Source organism: Eurosta solidaginis, chromosome 1 (assembly GCF_040869045.1).
Source record: "Eurosta solidaginis isolate ZX-2024a chromosome 1, ASM4086904v1, whole genome shotgun sequence".
Lineage (NCBI taxonomy): Eukaryota > Metazoa > Arthropoda > Insecta > Diptera > Tephritidae > Eurosta > Eurosta solidaginis.
The window spans coordinates 39,845,735-39,868,712 of NC_090319.1; the positions used below are offsets into that span (position 1 = coordinate 39,845,735).

General features: G+C 34.9%; 3 protein-coding genes across 18 annotated transcripts in view; 1 reads left to right on the forward strand and 2 right to left on the reverse strand.

Moving 5' to 3' along the window:
* Positions 1–3,906: 3,906 nt before the first annotated feature.
* Uxt (Uxt prefoldin-like subunit) lies at positions 3,907–4,566 on the reverse strand. The gene is made up of 2 exons (XM_067759123.1): positions 4,320–4,566; positions 3,907–4,261 (listed from the first exon to the last, which is right to left on the reverse strand). Exons 1-2 carry the CDS (start codon positions 4,498–4,500, stop codon positions 4,008–4,010), a joined length of 435 nt encoding a protein of 144 aa, XP_067615224.1. The 5' UTR covers positions 4,501–4,566; the 3' UTR covers positions 3,907–4,007.
* Positions 4,567–9,989: 5,423 nt separating this feature from the next.
* The window catches only part of plh (pasang lhamu), a 180,785-nt gene continuing 167,796 nt past the window's right edge, over positions 9,990–22,978 (reverse strand). For 15 of the 16 annotated variants that reach the window (XM_067787652.1, XM_067787643.1, XM_067787635.1 and 12 more), the window contains one exon: positions 10,074–10,459. In XM_067787652.1, coding sequence (XP_067643753.1) covers positions 10,097–10,459 — 363 coding nt within the window. In that variant the 3' untranslated portion in view covers positions 10,074–10,096. Of the gene's footprint in view, positions 10,016–10,073; positions 10,460–22,978 lie in introns of those variants that run through there. The other variant, XM_067787740.1, reaches the window with a different exon arrangement.
* On the forward strand, positions 12,266–15,595 carry LOC137236509 (uncharacterized). The gene is made up of 3 exons (XM_067759255.1): positions 12,266–12,744; positions 12,812–13,344; positions 14,433–15,595. The coding sequence occupies exons 1-3, from the start codon at positions 12,344–12,346 to the stop codon at positions 15,266–15,268; spliced, it is 1,770 nt and encodes a 589-aa protein (XP_067615356.1). The 5' UTR covers positions 12,266–12,343; the 3' UTR covers positions 15,269–15,595.

Genomic DNA, 22,978 nt, shown 5'->3' on the forward strand with positions numbered 1-22,978 from the left:
CTTCCTACGTAATGTGTCAAATCGAGTAGGCCGATAAGCGCCAATTAACGAATGATTTAATGCAGCGTTACAATTCGTAATTATTTTAGTATATTCTCATTTTCAGTCATGTGGTGGTCATAAAAAACATCGATATTATTGTAAGACCCTAGAACTAAACCTTTTCAAGTTTATAATGAGAAACTCTAAGATTATATTTAGAATACATAAAGTCATAATGAGAAATATAATTTAGTATTGAAAAAATACAAATTGATGGTGAGAAATGTAATTTCATTATGAGAATTTATAAATTGATAATGAGAAATATAAGCTGATATTGTGAAAATACAAATTGATAATGAGAAATGTAACTACATATTGAGAATATATAAATTGATAATGAGAAATATAAATTGATGTTGAGAAAATACAAATCGATAATGAGAATATATAAATTAATAATGAGAGTGGGTTATGTTAGGTTGAACTGGCCGATCAATAAAGACCTCACATAAACTGAATGGGTTCATAGTGTTACCAGAATTTGTTTGACGACTAAACGGAAGAACCCCAAACAGGTGACAGGACATATGTGAATAACTCCGTCCTCCTGGCAAATACTACATAGCAGTTTTCTAGGAACCATCTTAATTGCTGCCTCGAGATCTCGTATATCTGCCGCCCCTAATAGCTGGAGCCTTGACCAGGCGAGCGCAGGACATGAACACAGAACGTGCGCAACCGTTTTTTCCTGCAGCTCATACTTTTTACACTTGTAGTTACTGACGAGGTCTAACATATAAACATGTTACGGCAGAAGGCAGTGTCCAGTCAGTATGCCCATCGTGAGCCTTACGTCTTATCTCTTTAGAGATATGAGCCACATTATCTTAAAAATATTGGAGCCCCGCGCTTTTGTACATGCTGTTCCTGATTGATGGATCATATGCAACTCCTGTCTCCTTTTGATTTTTCCCAAACAGATTGGGAAGTCTATCGTCGACTCAGCGAATATTGCAGATTACTTATGGCACATCACAATTAAAATTTTGTACATATGTATGTTCTCACTACCAATTTATGCTTTCCCATTATTAATTTATATATTCTCAATATGTAGTTACACTCCTCATTATCAATTCGTATTTTCTTAATATTAATTTATATTTCTCATTATCAACTTATATGTTCTCAATATGAAATTTTGTTTCTCAATATCAATTTGAATTCTCTCATTATGAACTTTTATTTCTGATTATAAACTTGAAGTGGTTTATTCTTTTTTTAACTAGTCCCTAAATTGGTTGCAATATTTACGCATATGTATGAATGATTGTACATACATTCATATATATGTAAGTATGTAGGTATGGACGAATGCATCTATTCTGTCTATTTTCGCATTGCGCTCAATTTTGGTTTAACAATGCACGTGCCGCTTAGCCAACTCATTCTTTGTCCTGCCATTCCGTCAGCATTCACATTCCCTTGAACTACTTTATTTGAAAAGCGTTCTCTGTTGATAAGTTTATTTGTCTGTTTGCTTGATTTTGATAATTTCATTTTCTCAAATGGCCAATGTACACCCCGTCCCGAACTTTTGTACTTCAGCTAGCAAGACAAACATTTACCAAAACCAAGTAAGCAAAGATTTCAATGTCTTCTTAGAATCTTCAAGGGGTTTGCAACCGTTTCGAAAGGACTTTTAAGGATATGCGGTAATACTGGATTTTTAAAGTGATTTAGGTAAATTAGGTGGACTAAACCGCAATGCAGAGATGAATTAACAGAAATCTCTTTTTTGTTCCCAGATTTATCGAAATATGCTTGGCTTCAAAAGAACAAACGAGTTTGCTGTTGTAGCACCAGGTTATGTACCTACTCCTCCAGAAGTTAGCGAAGTAATAAACTTAGACAAGTGATATGTTGCTTAAAATTACGAGAGAGTTCAGCCAGTGTCAACTGTATCGACGTCTCGATACTGAATATTTGTAAAAATGCACTTGTCACGTGGGCTGCGGAAACGAACTAAAAGGAGAAACTAGCTATTTGAACAGGGTTGGATCATAGAGAAATTGGTGTTTACGGCATTCCATCCAGCATAGTGTTGATTCTGGATAGGTATGAGATTAACCTATTACAAAATACGAATCGAAGTTGCGCCATAGGGGCGAGCCACTAGCTAGAAAATTTGCTTTCATTTTTTACAAGAATTAGGTATTTAACTCTAAGAATTTGCCTTAACAGGCAGAGCTCGGCATAAGAACTTACGGACCGTGTGAAGATAGTGTACAGGGCCTCCCTATGATTTTCTGGATAAAAAGAGCGGGGCCACATCGATAAGCTGTTTGTTTGGATGCCCAAGTTTGTGGGACATTTAACATAAACTGTTTGTTCAGCATTCTCCTTATCTCGTTAATAGGGAGCACTTTCGCCTTTATGGGGTAAATGCTGTAACAGGTTTCATCAGGACTCCGAAGGCCGCTTATCCAGAAATATGTTCTGCGTAAAAATACTATACTATACATTTTGGAGTGGTCAAGGGTAACTTTACGGTTTTTCGGCCAATTTGTGTTAAGATAGTTGGCATTGTTCCAGTGCTGTCAGCGAGAGAATCGAGGATTTTATTGCGGCTCGGTACATTGGATACAAAGCGGTTGCTACTGTCGAACGTCAGACGGCATATTTTTTGATGATTTCAAATTGAGCGAACCAAAAAAGATTGGAAAGCGTTGTAGCGCTTACTTTAGAAGCATAACTCGTCTATGGATAGGCCCAAGAAAGAGAATATCATTTTAAGTTTTCCTTGAACACAAAACCTTCGGTAAGATAGGCGAGCACGCTACCACCACGCAATAGCGCCGACAGACATGTTGTTGTTGTTGTAGCGATAAGGTTGCTCCCCGAAGGCTTTGGGGAGTGTTATCGGTTATCGATGTGATGGTCCTTTGCCGGATACAAATCCGGTGCGCTCCGGTACCATAGCACCATTAAGGTGCTAGCCCGACCATCTCGGGAACGATTTATGTGGCCACATTAAACCTTCAGGCCATTACCTCCCTCCCTACCCCCAAGTTCCATGAGGAGCTTGGGGTCGCCAGAGCCTCGTCTGTTAGTGAAACAGGATTCGCCGCGGATAGGTGAGGTTGACAATTGGGTTTGGAGAAGCTATATATTGCGCTGGCAACCTGAAAGGTTGCGCTACACAGCCCCTTGAATGTGGTATTTTAGTCGCCGCTTACGACAGGCATACCTACCGCGGGTATATTCTGATCCCCTAACCCGCTGGGGCCGACAGACATGTCTTATCGCGGGAATATACCAAGCGCCTTTGAGACGCCAGCACGAGAGATTTATTCGTATTTCATATTTCCGAATATCATATTAGGATTAGTTAAAGCTGTTTTCTTATTTTTTTTTTTTTTTCAAATAAATTCTTTGTCATGCTTAGCTAGCACGCCTATTCAAGAATTATCATAAAAGTCAGCTAGAGACAGCCTTAGGAAATTTGCTGTATAAAAAGGCCAGCAATATTCTTTGTCCTGCCCTGCTGGCCCGTCCATTCAAGAATTGTTATCAGAATCATATAAAGATAGCATTAGAAAACTAAGTGATATAAATGGCCAGGTTAACAGTAGTATTTTATGTCTCATATAGCTGGTTCTTTGACAAGAGCTGTGTTACCGGAACGTACAGGATCTATATCCGGCAAGGGACCATCAGCATCGATAACACTCCCCAAAGCCTGCGAGGAGTGTCTTTATCGTTAATACAAAAAAAAAAAAAAACAACAAAAAGACCACTTCTTCAGTTACAGGTGATGCCTGGGTTCTAATTGCAACGCACACTAGGCGATCGATTAGTCTGGTTACGATATTGTGTTTGTGTTAGTTGCCGTTGTAATGGGTAAAACAATGCAGCAGATTCTGTGTAACAATATTAAAACTATTTTAATACTTCAGGAAAACCCAAAATAATAACATAAAATCATGAAACTACTAAGCTTCTATACAAATCTCTTCAAATTAAGTATTTCTATTGGGTATTAAATTTTCCTGGTCAGCAATGCACATTAGGGCCAATTTGATATCTGAACGGATTTTAACACTTTCTTCACGCAGCACATCGCATTCTTTCGTCAATATTTTAATTTTAAAATCTAAGAACTTCAAAGCCTCTTCCAATGTGAATTGAACGAAATATCCCTTTCCAACATCAATTAAAACCATTTCTGATAGGTTATCAACTTTAGCTTCCATGAAAATATTGCCTCCTATATCTAAAGAAAAACTAAATTATTATCATAGTATTTATTATTAACCATATTAGTAGCTTACTCATTTGTGTTTTAAATGAGCCATTTGTGTTTGCGTTAAGAGTCTGCAACGTATTTTTGAGCTGTACATATTCCATGATTTCGCCATTGTAATTATTTATGTGGTGCTCCAACTGTTTTAAATCTTCTTTTAGAAAATCGTTAACAAATATTTCTAAATTCTGTGTAGTAAATAGCGACATTGTGGAAATCTGGAAGAAATCAACTTTATTTTATTATTTGTAAACAAATAAATATTTGCACACAGCTGATTTTGACGTATGCACAGGGTGGTAACGATAAAATGAAGCAGTATTGAATTTGAAATGGCACACCCATAACCAGAGGAAAGACGCTGCTCAAAGTATTGGCATACTTTTTTCTCGCCAGCGAGACTTTTGCTGTACAACAGACACCAATAATGAGCATTTGAAGAAAAATTAATAATTTTGGCAGTTTTTATAATTGTCCTCTTAATTTTTTCCCGTTTTGCTGATATATTGAAAATAACAATTATTCTAAATTAAGAAATTCATAAAAAAAAAGTGGTATAAAACCCGAAGAACGGCATCAGCGCCAAAATTAATTTTTTTGACAATACACATTTCAAAAAGCTGAATAAATGCAGATTGTATGTTTTTATGATCCGACTGATTCAAAATATTCATTGCTGATACTAAGCCCCTACATTAAGCATGTAATTTTAATAATATACATAAAATAAACAAATAAGAACAAAATTACGAGTAGTTTACAGTATAATGCTTTGGATAACCATAGCATCAATTTCTCTAGATACGAGATAAGATAATCAAGTAATTGAAAACCTGAATATCCCGGCTAAAGAACAGAACTGTAAAAAGATTGAATCAATTGAGTATGCATTCTCTCAGCATTCTTTGAAAAAAATTGTGATTTATTGGTTGCATATTATAAATCTCCATTCCTGAATGGCTCAAAATATCTTAACTCAAATCTAAAGTGTGTGTGTTATTGAGTGGTAAATATAATTCAATATAGAGTGGAAATGTAGGAACCATTTCCAATCTTTAATAAATGTAAACTTGAAATGAATGCACACTTTTTTTCCATTCAGTACTAAATACTTTTTCCCTAGGGTTCTTTTTTTGTATACTTTCATTGCCATCAGATATGTTAAATCAATTTAGGAGTTGGGTGCAAAAAAGGCGTAAAATTTATCAATAGAAATAATAGCCCCTTCTAATTATTCAAGTAGTTCAATATTTAAGAATTCATGAGCGAACATCGGATAATAATAATTGAATATTCAATCATTATTTTTGAAAAGAAAGAAAAAATTACTGGCATACTGCGATTTTAACATTTCGAATATTCAATCATTATTTTTGAAAAGAAAGAAAAATTTACTGGCATACTGCGATTTTAAGATTTCGAAAACCGCCACATAACCATCATCAGTCAATTTCGAATGTTATCAAAGGCTTCACTGATATTCGGACCGCGAATCACACGGTGAAACTGCAGTTGCCTTAAATCATCGAAATATGCCAGTAAATGTTCCTTTCTTTTCAGTTTCTCTTCAAACTACGCAAAGGCAGTCTATTGCTTTCTTGCTATATGTTAAAATGGTTCTATATGTCCTACTTATTTTGCTATTGTAGTAAAATGGATATTGTAAATGAACACATTTTGCATTGACCAAATACAGTAATTTCCCTCCCGGCAAATCCATCGGATTACAGTTTTGACAGTGTTTGACGGAATATAAATATAGGACCCGAGTGATTGAGAAGGACCATTAGGCTCTCAGCCTATTTGCATGGCATTTGTAGGTTGAATTCTATCTTACTTGAACAGATTTGTATTCAAAGTTATTTTTCTTTGCTATCAACAAAGCTACAACTACCTATAGAGCTTACTTTAAATGACTGTAATTACAAATTATTGTGTTTAGAAGAATATTTTTCTTAGGAAATAGAGAAAAGTAGTATATTGCTGTTGGAATTTGGAAACTCACAAACCATTATATATACAGTATTTGACCATAAACCGCTAGGAAGAATATATGAAGGAACGTAAAAGCTTTTATAATATATATCTTTCTATTGTTTAATCAACAATTGAGGGCGTTCGAATGTAGATTAGTACTTTTTCCTGCAAGCCTTTTATATGCCACATTGACAACACTTATTTAGAACGATGACAAGTTTCGGAACAGTGATGTTGAAATCTTTCTCATTTGCTTTTTATACCTTTCATGAAAATGAAATGGTATATTAATTTCGCCACGAAACCGAAAATTGTAAGTCCTTAAAGGAAAATAGATAGACCCAGCATTAAGTATACCGAAATAATCAGGTTGAAGAGCTGAGTTGATTTAGCCATGTCCGTCTGTCCGTCTGTCTGTTTGTATGCAAACTAGTCCCTCAATTTTTGAGATATCTTGATAAAATTTGGTGAGCGGGTGTATTTGGGTGTCTGATTAGACATTTGTCGGAACCGATCGGATCGGACCACTATAGCATATATCCTCCATACAACCGATTTTTCAGAAAAAGAGGATTTTTGTAATATCTTACCCAATTTAACAGATTGAAGCTTCAAACTTCACCATATACTTTCGTATATTGCACATATTGTTTCCTGAAAAAATTGATGAGATCGGTCGTATATATAGTATATATCCCCCACAACCGATTGTTCAGATAAGGAACTTTTCGCAATTACTGCCCTATTTTAAGAGCTAGAGGCTTCAAATTTCAACGAATGCTTACGTATATAGCATATATTATTGTCTGAAAAACTCATAAAGATCGGTGGTATATATAGTATATATATGGTGGTATATATAGTATATATATATAGTATATATATATATATATATTTTCGCAAATTTTAGTCCCATTTTAACAGCTACAAGCTTCAAATTTCACCGAATACTTACGTATATAGCATATATTGTTGTCTGAAAAAATCATTGAGATCGGTTGTTTATATAGTATATATCTCATACAACCGATTGTTCAGATAAGAAACTTTTCGCAATTTCTACCCCATTTTAACAGCTATAAGCTTCAAATTTCACCGATTGCTTACGTATATAGCATATATTGTTGTCTGAAAAAATCATAGAGATCGGTGGTATATATATTATAACCCCATATAAACTGTATTTTTTTGCCCCTTTTTTACGGCTAGAAGCTTCAGAATTCATCAAGTTTCATCAAATAGTTACGTTTACGTCAAATATTGTTGAAATACGTGATTCGTAGTCATAGTTTTTACACGCAGACCACAAAAAACCTGAAACTTTGCATCCTCACACAAAGTACCTACCTATTTTTTATTTTATATTTATCTTAAAAATCGTTTAGGTATGTAGATCTGTTCATTATATATTTCTTATCTTATACATCCGATTATTGGAGATTACGAACGGCATAAGATTATTGTTCAGCCTCATTCATGAAAGGTATGAAGTCTTCGGCACAGCCGAAGACAGTCCCGTCCTTACTTGTTTTATTATTAAATTTTTAAGAAAATTTCAATAAGAACACTTTTCCAGTTAACTTCTTTGTGCTTTATTACCATTAAAATATCGAAAAAAAATTACGAACAATAAATAAATTTGTGTGTAGATATTTTGAAGTGGCTTTAATTCAATGCAACCATGTGATATTTGAGCGGGTGTTGTGCATATACGACATTTTTCATAACTGATTGGTACTAGAAAAGTGTGTGCACAATCAGCAAAGGCTGCATTCATTTCAATGCTTATTCTGTGTTGAAAAATGTTTGTGTTTCATTCAATTACTTCATTCTTTCTTCGAATGAGTTCAAGAGTGCATTCTTATTTTCCCACTACTGAATGAAGAATGGGTTGACTTTTAAGCCACATTCCTTAACAAGGAATGAAAGAATGAAGAAACAGCATTCTTAAATTAATGATTTAAAATTTCAAATGATTGCACACTTTTACAGCTCTGCTAAAGAATAACAAGGCGCCGGGTAATAACGAACTACCAACAGAGCTGTTTACACATGGAGGCGAAGAGTTGGTAAAGAGCATGCATTATGTGCTATGCAAAATATGTTCGAAAAATCGAATGCCTTCATATTGGAATTTAAGTGTTTTCTGCCTAATTCAGAAGAAAGGCGGTCCCGAAAGCTATGCGAAGGACTATAACCCGAACTCAACGAACTATTTTAGCCTTATCAGTGCTGCTACAGACCTGGTAAATTTACTTTTCACCAGATTTTCACGATGCGCCAGCTCCTTGAGAAGAATCACGATAAGAGAATCAACACTTGCCATCTTTTAGTTGCTACAAAAGCAACTTTTGACAGCGCGACTGGAAGTTGCTTGTATGCTACTGTGTCCGAACTGCAAAGTTGATAAGGCTCCTCTAAATTATGTTAAACAACACCAGCTCCCTAAGCATTGGGAAGGACTATCCGAGCCATTTGAAAGGAAACGAGGCCTCAGACAAGGCATCTCCATCCCGTGCGATTTTTTAATATATTGCTGTAGAAGATAATTCTAGCAACAGCACATAAGCGTGATGAAACAATCTTATTATATGAGCGTACAATTACTGGTGAATACTACTGAACGGGCCGTGAGCTCTGCCTTGTCTAGATAAAGAGCCATGGTAAATGGGGACAAGAGGAAGTACATTTTTCTTTTATAAAGATAAACCCAATGGCTTATACTACAGCAGATCGTCATCCATGAAGAAATCGGCGCATTCGAGACTGCGAATGGCTTCGTCCATCTGAGAAAAAGATTTAACATCGAGAACTCAGCTTAGAAACGGAGAATAGCTCTTGCCACTAGGTACTACTTTGGACTGAGCCCTCTCTCGGCGAAGCAAAGGCATGCGCTACAAGTTGTCCTGATGTATGGATCAGAATCATAGATTTGGTCGAGAGAAGATAAGGTTGTGCTGCCTGTGATGCTTATGGCAAATACCAAAGGTAGTATAATGATGAAAAGTGTGAGTCATTTCAAAAAAGGGGTAGCATAGCCAACGTGTCATGTTACGAAACGACCAAAATCTCTCAAGTGGTTAAATGTGGGTCCATTATTGTTCAACTGCAAGAAGTCGAGACTAATTCGAGCATTGCACCTGTAAGCAAATGACTTTTCACTGAGAACCTTTTCGTGTCCGTAAAACACTCGCAGTGCTTGCCAAATCATTGCCGAGAAAAGGCCCCTCTTCAAAAACTTTATTTTTCTAAATGAAAAAACGTTTTCTAAATTTTTGTGTTGTTTTTTCCGGGACTTGAGCCCAGGATTTTCGGTGTGGTTGGCGCAGACCGCTACCACCGCACCACATGGCCGTCAAGCAGTACAATTAAAGTACTATACAGCAGATCATATTGACATGATCCACTATGAAGTTGTCATGAGCTGATGTATTAGATTTAGAAATGCGTATAATTAAATCAAGAACATATGTACATTGGGAGGTCATTAGCTAGTGATAATAATTTCTGGTTCTGAACAAGGATTAAGCTACCAAACAAGTACTAGTTCGATAGTAACTTGATTTTCTCTAGGTCAAAAATCGACAGTTTGGACTTTCATATTTAACAAATATTTGAAAAATATGCTATCTAAAATAATGAAATGCTATTAGCTTCAAAATTCATTTAATCAATATCATAAATAATGGAGCATAATTTAACTCTTCACTTTTGTTTTTAATATATTTAAATTGTTCTATCCAATTGCTGAAAATAAATAATAAAAAATAACTTTTATTAATAATAGAAACTAATCAGATTTATTTATAACTAAATTTTACAATGCATTTATTTTTTTCGGGACTTAAATTCACCAGTAAAATTATCTATTTGTTTTTTGAAATCTTTCAGAAACACATAATCCTTGTCAACTCTTTCAGTTACTAAGCTTGCTACAGAATTACCTTCAACAAGAATGGGTACGACTTTCTCACCCAAAGTCTTGAGAATTTCAGCAATTTTTAGAATTGTAGTCGGGTCTGGTAAGCCCGGAATGCCAGCTTTTTCTATTGAATTTCCTTCGATATCCTTTTTATAGTTTTCTCCACTTGAGAGTTCAACTGACCGTTTACGACGCGTCTCATTCATATCTTCAACTGTTTCATCCGATGATGACTTCGGTTGTTCTTCCGACTGGCGGGGTGCATCATCCTTCATAGACAGATAAGAAAGTTTCCAAAATTAATATTTCGAAATAATAAAATCTGAAAGCTATTACTACTTACTTCAGCTACTACTGAAATAATGATAAAACTTAGAATTAGTCCCAATACTATAACGTTTCGTGTAGAATGCATCATTTTTTAAGTAAAATGTTGTTGATAGCTTTATTGCACAAATTTAACTAACAATGTCTTGCAATCGCTTACCATTTTATACTAATTACTACTATCGCATGTCGCAAATCGCTTGCAAATTGCGTGTAGCATCATCATCCGATTTAGTAATTTGGCAATTTGCAAAAAAGTATACAGCTCATAATGTAAAAAAGAGACATATATGTTTGTATGTATTGATGAAATCTTGATATTAAACATTTAATCAATTTACGTGTATATAAAAGAAGACCTATATGAACAAGGGAGCATATTAATTTAGCGCACCATTGGAAATATTTCCTAGTATGATAATAGCCGTGTTTTTTTACACGCGTATACGTTTACGTTTGCGCGTAAAAAAATGCTTATCCTCGCTTAGATAATGCTTAGGAGGCCCATCTAGCGGCAGTGGTTAAGCAACTAGCTACAGCACAGGGTGCACCGAGAAGCGGAGACACAACCCTCTGATGGTCATAATGTATAACATATAGCTGAATCAGTTGCTATGAATTGTGGACACGCACCATTTTAAGAGGTGATACACAGAATTAGCGTAGATGTTAAACATAGACACAAATTTCAGTTACATCTGAGTATAATGCGTATTGAAATTTAGTAGTACTAATTTTATGCGTAGCAATTTCAGAGGTATATTTAAAGTTTGAGCCGTAAGCTAAATTGAGCACAATTCACAATTTTATGTAAACGGCTCTGAAGGTTCACCACCACATTTGAAAAGATTATTGTTGTCATGTGCGGTTATATCACATACAGGGCAAACATTTCGTATGTCGGGTCTGATTCTTGACATAATGAGCCCAATCACGTAATCCATCGTAGACTGATTTTTCGGGATTCGTAACATTCGAATTCGTAACATTGCTACGATGGATTGCGTGATTGGGCTGTTTGTTTGAAATATTTTTCGCGTTTCGTAAATTTTCTCCGTTGGCAAGGAGTTGTCGTAGAAAATTTCAAATACACGCCAAAAGTTTACGTTCCGAGTGAATTCAGTGATGCCACTGTACGAATTTCGAATTTACTTATTACTTTCGAAGACGTTGGGAAACACGGTCGAATTGTATGATAGCAATTTCGTAACTTTCCCGAAAAAATAGTCTACGTTGGATTGCGTGATTGGGCTGAATATAACATATTTTCGTTGACAGAGTGGTTGCCACCCTATCTAGGCTGTCGTTTCGAAAACTCCCTATATCAGATTTTTTTTTATAAACGCCCCAGCTAATTTCAAATGTATTAAATTTGGGCCTCAGGGGACTTTTGAAAAAAGTTCTGAGATAAAGCATTCTTCATTCGAATTCAGAGATAGGGCGGTTATGAAACAAATCAAATCAAATAGGCCGTTATTCGAACGTTTTCTGAGATAGTGATAAGGTGATGTTTCACTAAGCAGTCGATCTGATGCCATATTCAAATACCAAATAGAGCTATTATTACTATTTAAATTTTTGATTTGAAATTTGAAAAATAGCTATTAACAACGTTATCTGTATATTTTCATGCAATCTATCACTTCAATTTACACCACCACATCACAGAGTGCTACTTTGACCTAGAATGTGTCTCAGTGTCACCCTTTGTTCTGTTTCTATATATTTCATTGTTTTAGTAACTGAATTATCATAGCAAAACAAAGCCAATTTTTTTCGTAATGCATTTTTAAATAAACTTGTTCAATTTGAAGATATCACTAATAATGGACTCCGACGATACTTTCGACTTAGCCATTATAACTGTACTACTGAATGAGGCTCGAAAATGCCTGGATATTATAACTGGCGTTGATTCTGAAGAGGAGGAGGCTAAGCTACCGGCAGTGAAGAGAATTAAATTGGAAGGATGCAAAGAAGAATCGAATTCAGAGGCAGGGGATGATGATGAAAATGCATTTGATGATCATTACGATTATGATAATCCTGATGAAAAATTTGATCAATATATTGAAACAATGTGCCACAACGATATGGCGGAATTCAATCAAGTTGCAAGTATTTCTAAAGAAGCGTTCGATTTGCTTTTCGATTTGGTTAAACGCGATTTGCGCAGAGCTTCACACCGTGCGATGTCTCCAAAGTGTAGACTGTTTATAACACTTGTGTAAGCTAATTAGCATGTATTAAAATTTTAAATTAAACATTTTAATTCTTTATTTTTGCATTTTTAGATACTTAGCGAATGGTGGGTCTAAAAGTACCATTTCACTTGCTTTCGGGGTGCCACCTTCAACTGTGAATAAGATCCTCAGTGAAACATGTCAATCCCTTTGCAAATCACTGGCCCACAAGTATTTGCCGAATAAAAAGAGCTCAGATTGGCGTAAAATATCAGAACAATTTGAATCTGAAGGTCTATTGCCCAACTGTGTTGGAGCGATTGATTTGAGAACAATTCAATTGAGGTGCCCTAAAAAAGATTTGGTCAGTTTTTATCAGAAAAAGGGAAAGTATATATTCTCCATATTTGGAGCATGTGATGCCAAATATAAATTTACTGGTATTGATGTTGCTGTTCATCAAAATAAAGAAGTTGGTGAAGTGTGGACTACAGGCTTCGAAAGCAAAGTTATTAAAGGTTTACTGCATTTGCCGGAGAGAAAATTTCTCCCCAATAGTAATATAAGATTTCCATATTATTTCGTTGGAGATTCAACTTGTGCACTCAAACCTAATATTATGCGACCTTTTCCAGATATAAGCTGTAAGTATATAAATTAAGTTAAACTTATGTATATACATTAATAGGAGTAGTAAGGCTTAGAAACAAAATGTTTCTAATAATATTTTTATAGTTTTTTTTAGTAAATTAGATAATGGCGGCCGCGAAAATAACTTTTCCTGCAGATGCAGCACGACGCAAATCGCAAGATAAGCTCAGGTTAAACTCCTTGAGGTATATCGCGCCCTGTGTTTTTTTTTTTATTTAAATTCGAAATGAGGGTGAAATAATTACTTAACCACTTTAACAAACCTGGGCCTGTTCATGTTATTGTTTTATAAACAAAACATTAGCCAAAGTTTGGCGGCTTAATTTTACCGAAGTTCCCAGGCTTCAGTCCAGGCTAAGGTAACAAGAAGCAATTTTGTTAAAGATGAAGCGGCCACTCGACGATAACGGGGAAGCCTTATTAGTATTTCTGTCCGGAAAAGCTTATTTGAATTTCCAGCTGCCTGGGCATTTGGAATCGGCGTAAAATTGCAGGTTGGGCTAATGTCGACAAAATTTTAAAGTTACCTCGGCACAAATTAGAAGAAAAAGCCTGGTGTTGATATTAAAGTAAAATACTGAACTCCTTCCCATATTTTTTAAAAGCAATTTTTTTTATTAGAAGGTGCTGCACTGAGCTAAGATCATACCACTTTTGTAAACATTCATTACGAATGTACATATGATCCATCCGTTAAAGGGAATATCAGTGTCTGACTCCAAACACTGCTTTTTAAAGGGCTTTCATTTTCTTAATGTCTTAAATTAAGGCCAAGGCCTTAGGGGAGTGTCCATTTCGCTACAACAAAAACAAGCTCTGACCTTTGCGTATATACCCACTGATCTCTTGATTTAGGTAATCTTGCAAGCTATCGACAGTTCTGTGCGAAAAGGCGGTTATGGTGAAACGACAAACCTTGGTCGGGGGAAAACAAGAATCACTCCGGTGAGTAGCAGCTCCTGTTATGGAAAGTTTCGACAGCTCTAGTATGAAAACCAATCCGCCCATTGCCCATGCTATATATGCCCATGTGCACGTATTTCTGCAATAAATAATCAATATATTCCCTTTCATATTTTAGCGAAATACAAAAGGGACAATATCGAAACATTTAATTGGCATTTGAATCGCACATACCAAAAAATCGATAATACCTTCGGGGTAATAGCAGCACGATGGAAGATATGGACTACTCCAATGGTTATGGCTCCAAAAAAAATGGAAATCGTTGTTAAAGCTACTATATTGCTACATAATTTCGCGCTAACACATGATACAACGTCGTATATGCCATTCGGATATGTTGATCGTTACGAAGGTGATACTTTAATTAGAGGAGATTGGCGTCACGATATTGTTCCTTTAATGAAACCAAGGAAAATATATGCAAACAATTCGACGAAGGTTTGTTTTAATCTACGTAATATATTAAGCGAATATTTGGGAAGCACTGCACGTGATGTAAATTTAAAAAATGTCGATCAAAATTCATATGATCGAAATTTAGAGTGTGCAGACGCTGAAGTGACTATAGATGATAATCCGATTTCGGGTGAAATGGTTGAGGAATCTATAGAGCATGAATCGAATATAGATGACAATGCAAATTCAGCTGACTTTTCTGAGCACGCATACCCTCAAAGAATCATAAATGCCAATTCAATTTCAGAAGAATGGTCTGAGGGCGAGGAACCTGAATCTGATATAGAAGACAATCCCAATTCAGATGAAGTCTCAGAATATGAAGAACATGAAACAATTATAGATGATTGTCAGAGTTCGAGTGAATGGCTGGAGCCTGAAACGATTACCGATGAATTAACCAAGGAAATAAAGCATGAATCGGATGCATATGACAATTTCAACCCAGATGAGTCGTCTGAGCACGTAGAGCATATAACAATATTCAAGTTGTAAACTTACAAATATTAGTTGGCAAACTGAGTTGTTAAACGGAAACTTATACTAAAAACTGCGTTATTGTAGGTTTTACTACTTAAGCTACATTCATAAGCGATCCATCATAATATATAAGAGACAGAATCAAAGTTCTACATCGTTCTTGCATGCTATAATTTAAGATCTTGCCTTGTTAGGGATCTTTTTTATCGGCAGCTGGTCTATCTAAATGTGTTAAAAAACAATCTGCGGTATTTTAATAAAAAAAGTAATTATTCTTATTTTTTTTAGCTAATTAAGAAAAAAATAAATTATTTTCGGACTTTTGTTATTTCAGTAATTCCAGTTTGCATTGTATATTATTTGTTTAGTTATTTAGGGAAAACAATGCACAATATTTGCTTTTACACACAATAGCTAACCAAAAGTCTTACGAATTCTATCCGCCATAGCCCTCCACATAGCAACAAATCGAGTTATTTCTAAACATTTGAAATCGGACTTAAAAGCATTTCTGAAATTGGTATATGTATGTCTGGCTTGTGGCCTCCCACTAACTAGGTTGCTCTATTTTCATGGAAAACTGAAAAAATTCAACGTCCGTTATGGAAATATGTTCAGAGCATTGACACGGCCCACTTTCGGCTGACTTCAGAACAAATTTTGACAGCTCGAAAAGGAGCTTTCTCGGTTCTTCATAAAGATAATAAGACATATGCCGTATTACAGTGAATGTCGAAAGTCGAAGAGCTTGCGGTCATTGCAAAAATAATCCCTGTTGACATATAAATTCGCACCTCTGAAGGATGGCGTCTATTACAACTATATGTTAGCTTGAAACAAAAGAATAAATACTCTTGCCAAAATGTGCGGGTAAACGAATCCACTCCGGCCAAGAAAGTATTCCGTTGTTGGAACAAAAGAGGGGGAGACCTCACTGCGTTGGGAGACAAGTGGGTCTTCCTCCATCCTTGGTGTTCCGAATTGGCGTAACTTATTACGAAACTGCCACTTAGACAGTTAAGTGCCAATTACAGATAAGGGCGATGATGATGAAGCGGGAATAAACTTATGTATAATGGAATGCTGGTATTCTTACTAGCTTCGAATTCATCCCTGATATTACTCAATGCGCAAAGCGCTCGAAGCAGCTCGGGTCGAGAAAGTATTTCGGAAGCAAAGGAAGGAGCAGACCTCCACTGAGTTGGAAAAGATCGGTGGAGGCAGACTTGACCTCTCTCAGTGCTCGCAATTGGAGTCAGGATAGCTGGCGTTACTTGCTACCAAACGGCCAAAATTGCTTAAGCAGTTAGGAGGTCGCTAAGATTAATGGCAGCAGTTATCCAACCTAACCGGGTTAGGCTAAAGCCTGGAAACATAAACGGACCAACTCAACAACGGCCCAAAGGGGAACTGGACAAGCCTTTGCGTCAAGTTTCTAAGGAACTTAGAATATTCTCGCGGTATCCATGTGGCCTATGGGGTTCAATGTAGGGCTGTGAACTGCATCCGGATGTTTCAACTATCCGGATAAACCGGATATTCGAATAACATTTTTGGATTCACTGTTAATTGATTTAAATGCCTCACGAATTTATTGTTATTAATGTTAAATAAACATATGGTATATCAATTTGTTGCATTCACTGGATATCCAAAAATATCGGTTATTAACCGGATCTTCATAAATACGGATAGATTCACAAACTAATATTAACCGGATATCCATGCCGTCCGGATTGAATCCCTTGCCGGATACAGATCCGGTACGCTCCGATAACACAGCACCATTAAGGTGCTAAACCCGACCATCTCGGGAACGGTTTATATGGCCACATTAAACTTACAGGCCGTCCCTCCCTCCGCATCCAAAGTTCCATGAGGAGCTTGGGGTTGCCAGAGACTCGTATGTTAGTGAAACAGGATTCGCCACGGATCGGTGAGGTTGACAATTGGGATTGGAGAAGCTATATATTGCGCTGGCAACCTGAAAGGGTTGCACTACACAGCCCCTTGAATCTGGTATTTTAGTCGCCTCTTACGACAGGCTGTAGGTTATAATTAAAAATTCTGTTTTTTAAAGAACGTTATTTTGATTATATTTTATTTTGATCTTTTTTTTAATTCTTTTATTTTATCCAACTTCAAACAATGAAAATTTTTGATAATTGAAATATCAAAATTGAAAATTAAAATATTGATAAAATATTTTAAAATTACAAAGTTCAAAGTAATTAAAATACAAAGTTAAATAAAAATAATAAGAACCCTACATTACTCCCCCTTCAAGAAAATTTAACATTAAACAAATTGAACGTAATTCTCTTTTTATGTAAATCTTTGGTGTTGTTTGTGTCTGTTGTTTCAATTATTGCAGGTTTTTATCTATCAATAGGAATAGTTTTAATATTATTATCTATTTCAAGTTTAAAACATTTTTGGTGTTTTTCCACAATTTTGTAAGGTCCTTCATATGGTTGTTGTAATGAATTTTTATTAATGACTCGAACAAATGCAAATTTACAATTTTGAAGGTCTTTTGGAACGTAAACTCCAGTATCAGAATCTTTATGATGGCTTAAATTTGATCTAACATTTCGAAAATGTTCACGTAAATTACTTAAAATTTCAGTTTATGAGAAATTTTTAGCTGATGACACAACAAGTTCCCCTGGCAAACGTAAATTCTGACCGAAAACCATTTCCGCTGGTGTAGCCGAAATATCTTCTTTGTAAATAGATCGCAAACCAAGTACATATGACAGGTAACTCGTCATACCAATTATTATTATTATTATTTATTTATTATTACGGCGTTTTAAGCCTAAAATTATTACAAATTTTTAAATACATTTTAATAATAATAGGATTCTAGCGTTTGGGGTGTCGGAATGCATGAGATTCCGATCAGCACGGGAACTGGTGGTCCCAACTGGCGAGTCTTGGAGTCATATCATTGGGAGGTTGGAAGGACGTGTTCTCAATCCTGCCCTACTCCAAGACGTATGATTACCCAGTTTTATTTGTGTCCTCTCTAGCTATTATAGTAGTCTTTGTCTATGAAACCTTTCAACCATACCATTTCCCTGAGGGTGATATGTGGATGTTGTAATTTTGTGACTACCAAGTAATTTAGTTAACTCTGAAAACAATTTCGATGTAAATTGGCTACCTTGATCAGTTGTTATCTTTAACGGAACTCCAAAACGAGAAATATATTCTCTAAAAAACTTATTTGCAATTGTAGTTCCTGAAATATCTTTTAATGCATATGCTTCAGGCCAACGGGTAAATCTTTCAATAATCGTTAAAATATAGGGATGTCCTTTTGAAATACGTAATGGTCCAACTATATCTAAATGGATGTGTTCAAATCTATTCTTGGGAATTTGAATTTTGACAACAGGGGATTTTGTATGACGATAAACTTTAGACTTTTGACAATTAAGACACTCTTTTGACCAAATATTAATATCCTTATTCATATTAGGCCAAAACTATGAGCCGTCGTGTAGCTCTTGTACCCGGATGTGCTATTCCATGTAAAATATCAAATACTGTCTTTCGCAAATTACTCGGTACAAATGACCTAGGAGTTTCTCCTAAAATTTCACACCAAATATTAAAATTTAAAATGGGTATACTAATTAGTTTTAAATTTAGATATCATTTAGAATCAGATACAAGTTGATTTAAGTCATCATCTTTTTGTTGTTCAGTTTGTAAAATTTTAAAATTCAGTTCTGTATTATATATTGCATTAACCTCAAAAGTTCTAGATAGCGTATCTGCTACAACATTGGATTCTCCTTTAATGTATTGTATGTCATCAGTAAATTGTGCTATAAATTCCAAGTGTCTCGTTTGTCTAGGACTTCGTTCTGTTTTTGAATTACAGCAGTAGTCAAAGGTTTATGGTCCGTACAAACTGTAAATTGTCGTCCTTCCAAAAGATATTTAAAATGTTTTATATTTAAGTAAATCGCCAATAACTCCCTATCAAAAGCACTATATTTAATTTCAGTTGGAGAAAGTTTTTTTAGAAAAGAATGCAATGGGTTCAATTTTATTATTGTAATTTTGTTGTATAACGCCCCCAATTGCTGTGTTAGATGCACCTACTGTTAAAGATAAATTACCATCTTTGTTAAAATGATTTAACAGTATCGTAGATGCAAATTTATCTTTAATGCATTCAAAAGCTTCATTCGAATTCTCGTCCTATACCAAAGTTTTGTCACGTTTCTTACTTACTTTGTTAATTAGATCTTAAATTTTGTTTGTAAATTCTGCTAGTTTTGGAATGTATCTATGATAATAATTTAACTTAACTGATTTTGGACGTTCGAAATTACGAATAGCTGATACCTTTTCATCAGAAGGTCGAATACCTGTTTCACAAATGTTATGTCCTAAAAACTCAATACTTGGTACACCAAAAGTACATTTACTTGGTTTAATGTTTAAACCGTACTCTGTAAGGCGTTGAAAAAGGATACGTAAATCTTTCAAATGTTGTTCTTCGTCTTTACTTGCAATAAGTAAGTCGTCGATGTAAGCATATACAAAATCTTAGTCACCTACTACCTCATTTATAAATCTTTGAAAGGTTTGTGAAGAATTTCTTAGTCCGAAAGGCATTCTCATGAATTCAAACATACCGCAAGGAGTTGTAATAGCAGTTTTGTAAATATCTTCTTCAGCCATAGGAATTTGGTGATATGCCCTAACTAAATCTAATTTTGAAAATATATTTTTATTATGAAGGTTCATATTAAAATCTTGAATGTGAGGTAAGGGATAACGATCGGGAACAGTTACAATATTCAATCTTCTAAAATCACCACATGGACGCCAATCATTCAACTCTTTTTTAGATACAAGGTGAAGTGGTGATGCTACTGAAGAATTTGAAGGCCGACAAATGCCTGTTTTAACTAAGAAATCAAACTCCGTTTTCGCGACTTTGTATTTTACCGGATCTAAGCGCCTGGGCTTAGAAAATGGAAGACTACCTTCTGTTACAAGTCGATGTACTGTTGTATGTTTAACAGGTTTAGTATAATCTGGCTCTGAAATAAGTGACGGAAATAATAATAATTTTGTAAATTTATTGTCAACCACAAATAATTTAGGTAATGGAATATCACAAAAGTAAGATACTGTATTAACTGAGAGATTGGTTAATAGATCTACTAAACGTTTATGTTTAATATCTATAAAGAAGACCATATTTACAAAGAAAATCAGCGCCAATTATTGGCTTGGCTATATTCGCGATCAAAAATGTAAATGGAAATTCACGTCTTAAACCTAAATTTACGTTTAAAAGCCTTTTCCCGTAAGTGGCAATTGTTGAGCCATTAGCTGCAGTGAGCATTATGTCTGAACGTTTCGTATGAGGAAATTTAGGCGCGGGTAATACCGAAATTTCTGCTCCACTATCAATTAAAAAAATTTTGTTTGTTTTCTCTATCAAAAATAAATAAGCGACGCGTCGAAAATTCTAAATTTCCATTGTTCGTCGCTGCAACAACGGAAGAATTTAGTTTGTTGAATCTTTGTTTTTGTTATAAGAACAAGGTTGTTCACAACTTCTAGCATTATTTCCAAATTTTTAGTGAAATCTACACAACCAATTTGGATTATTACGCGAGTTAGAACGATGCCTAAAAGAATTTCTAAAATTATTCCTAGAATTAGAACGCGATCTAGATTTATTCCGATTCACTTCTGTTTTAATTTCTGCTAACTCCAAAGAAAGTTTCTGAAAACTTTCACAAATTAAAGAAGTGGTTTTAACTAAATTTTCAACAACCAAATTTTGAACTTTCGTATCTGAATTTGTATTTACGGAGAAAACTTCGTTTTTATTCATAACTTCAAAAATGTTATCTGCTAATTTTGTTAACTCATTAATATTGTCACACTTGAGCTAGCCAAAATGGCATTTAAATTTTTGGGAAGTTTTCTCAACCAAATTCTCTTTAAAATATTTTCATTAAAATTTGAACCGGCTAATAAAATTAATGACCGGTAAAACTCAGAGGGCTTTCGATCACCCATCTCAGAATCGTTTAAAATTTTATCAAGTTTCGAATTTTCGCTAAGTGAGTGTCTTTCTATCAACACTTTTTTAAGTTCAGTAAATTTGTTATTAATAGGTGGATTTTGGATAAAATCTAAAATAGTTATTATCACTTCCTGCGGAAGTGCTGTAATGATGTATTCATATTGTAACGAATTTGCTGCAAATCCTCTTATTTGCCCTTTTGCTAGGTTCGTATCGCTAAACTGTTGAATAAATAACTCCAATATTGAATAATGGAAAAATGGCCTTTATTAAAATACTTCACAATAACACTCAAACTGTGCAACGAATAGCTTAATAACCAAACTGATAGCTTAAATGAACTGACTTTCAAAATAATACTGCTATTGCTCGCTAGATACCGTCTTAGTCGTAACTGCTTGACAACTCAAATCAAACTGAATTACAGCGCCTCTACATCTGTCGCCTTTTATACTCTTTGATTTTAACATTCGCATCTTCTAGTCGCTTCCAAAATCTACTAGTCCAGCAGCTCTCAAACTTCTCAGCTGTAACTACAATTGCACAATTTTATACATCTTCTCATTGCATACTTATAGGAGTATCTCAGATATATGCATGTGTTTGCGCATTGACTCTCCGCTGCTCGTATTCGTACATGGTACATATGTGTAGACGCAATTATTTATTCGTTTATGTAGATACATGATGATTGAATTATTGATGTGCATTCACGTCACTGCTTAGCATCGGCTTAGAGCTGGCAGCACTCCTTAGTTTTGTTAATATTCGTAACAATATTTAGTGTTTTCTTGTATAATGTTTTTAGCACTAAATTGTGTTTCGGCATGAATAAACCATGCTTCCGGACAATTAGTCCAAAATTGTGGAAGTTTGACTAATGTAGCACAAATTTCAGAATTATTTTGATTTGCATATGGATTTATTAATTCTTCTTGAGAACAATTATTCTGTAAATCAATAAGCGAATCACGTATATTTTGTGTAGAAGTGTGTGTATTGTGTCGTGGAGAATGAAACATTTTAACTAAATTGAAGGAGTTTACAAATTTAGTAAAATATTAAATATCAATATTAAAAATATTTATATTTTATAATAACTGCTTAAATAAACAATATATATATATTAGGGCGGGTTGATTTAAAAATCGCTCATTGCTCTGTGAAAATCGTATTCTAGGTATCAAAATAAGAAACTTTGCCGAAGGAACCATACCTCTAAAACGAATTCTGGTCGCCCCCCCCCTCCCCCCCTTTGGGTCGACCTTTTGGGTAGGGGCAATTTCAATTCTACCTGCTGTGTCTTGTGGTGGCCTAAAAAAAAAACAACACAAGCAATTTTACGATCTGCAATTGTGTCACAGTGATACCTTCATTTTTTAAAACGGTTGAATAAAAAACCCACACAACTATGTTTACGACATGCAAATGCATCACAGTGATGCCTTGGTTTTAAAAGGGGGTTGTAAAAACGCTAATTTCTAATAATTTTTTTTAATTTCTTTTCTATTACTAAGTTAAATTAATTTTTTCATTTACATATGTTCTGACTCAATAAATTTCTAAAGAGAAAAATAAACTCCAAAAAGAAAAAAACATAGGCATTTCAAAGTGGGATTTTTCAAAATTTGCCCCTACGAGCCAAAGGTGGGGAC

What these genes read in the sequence shown, in the direction of transcription:
- Uxt (XM_067759123.1), bottom strand. Translation starts at nt 4,500, where the DNA reads ATGTCGCTATTTACTACACAGAATTTAGAAATATTTGTTAACGATTTT. An exon ending in CTCATTTAAAACACAAATGA is followed by an intron (nt 4,262 to 4,319) that starts GTAAGCTACTAA and finishes GTTTTTCTTTAG; the next exon opens with ATATAGGAGGCAATATTTTC.
- LOC137236509 (XM_067759255.1), top strand. Translation starts at nt 12,344, where the DNA reads ATGGACTCCGACGATACTTTCGACTTAGCCATTATAACTGTACTACTG. An exon ending in AGACTGTTTATAACACTTGT is followed by an intron (nt 12,745 to 12,811) that starts GTAAGCTAATTA and finishes TTGCATTTTTAG; the next exon opens with ATACTTAGCGAATGGTGGGT. An exon ending in ACCTTTTCCAGATATAAGCT is followed by an intron (nt 13,345 to 14,432) that starts GTAAGTATATAA and finishes TTCATATTTTAG; the next exon opens with CGAAATACAAAAGGGACAAT.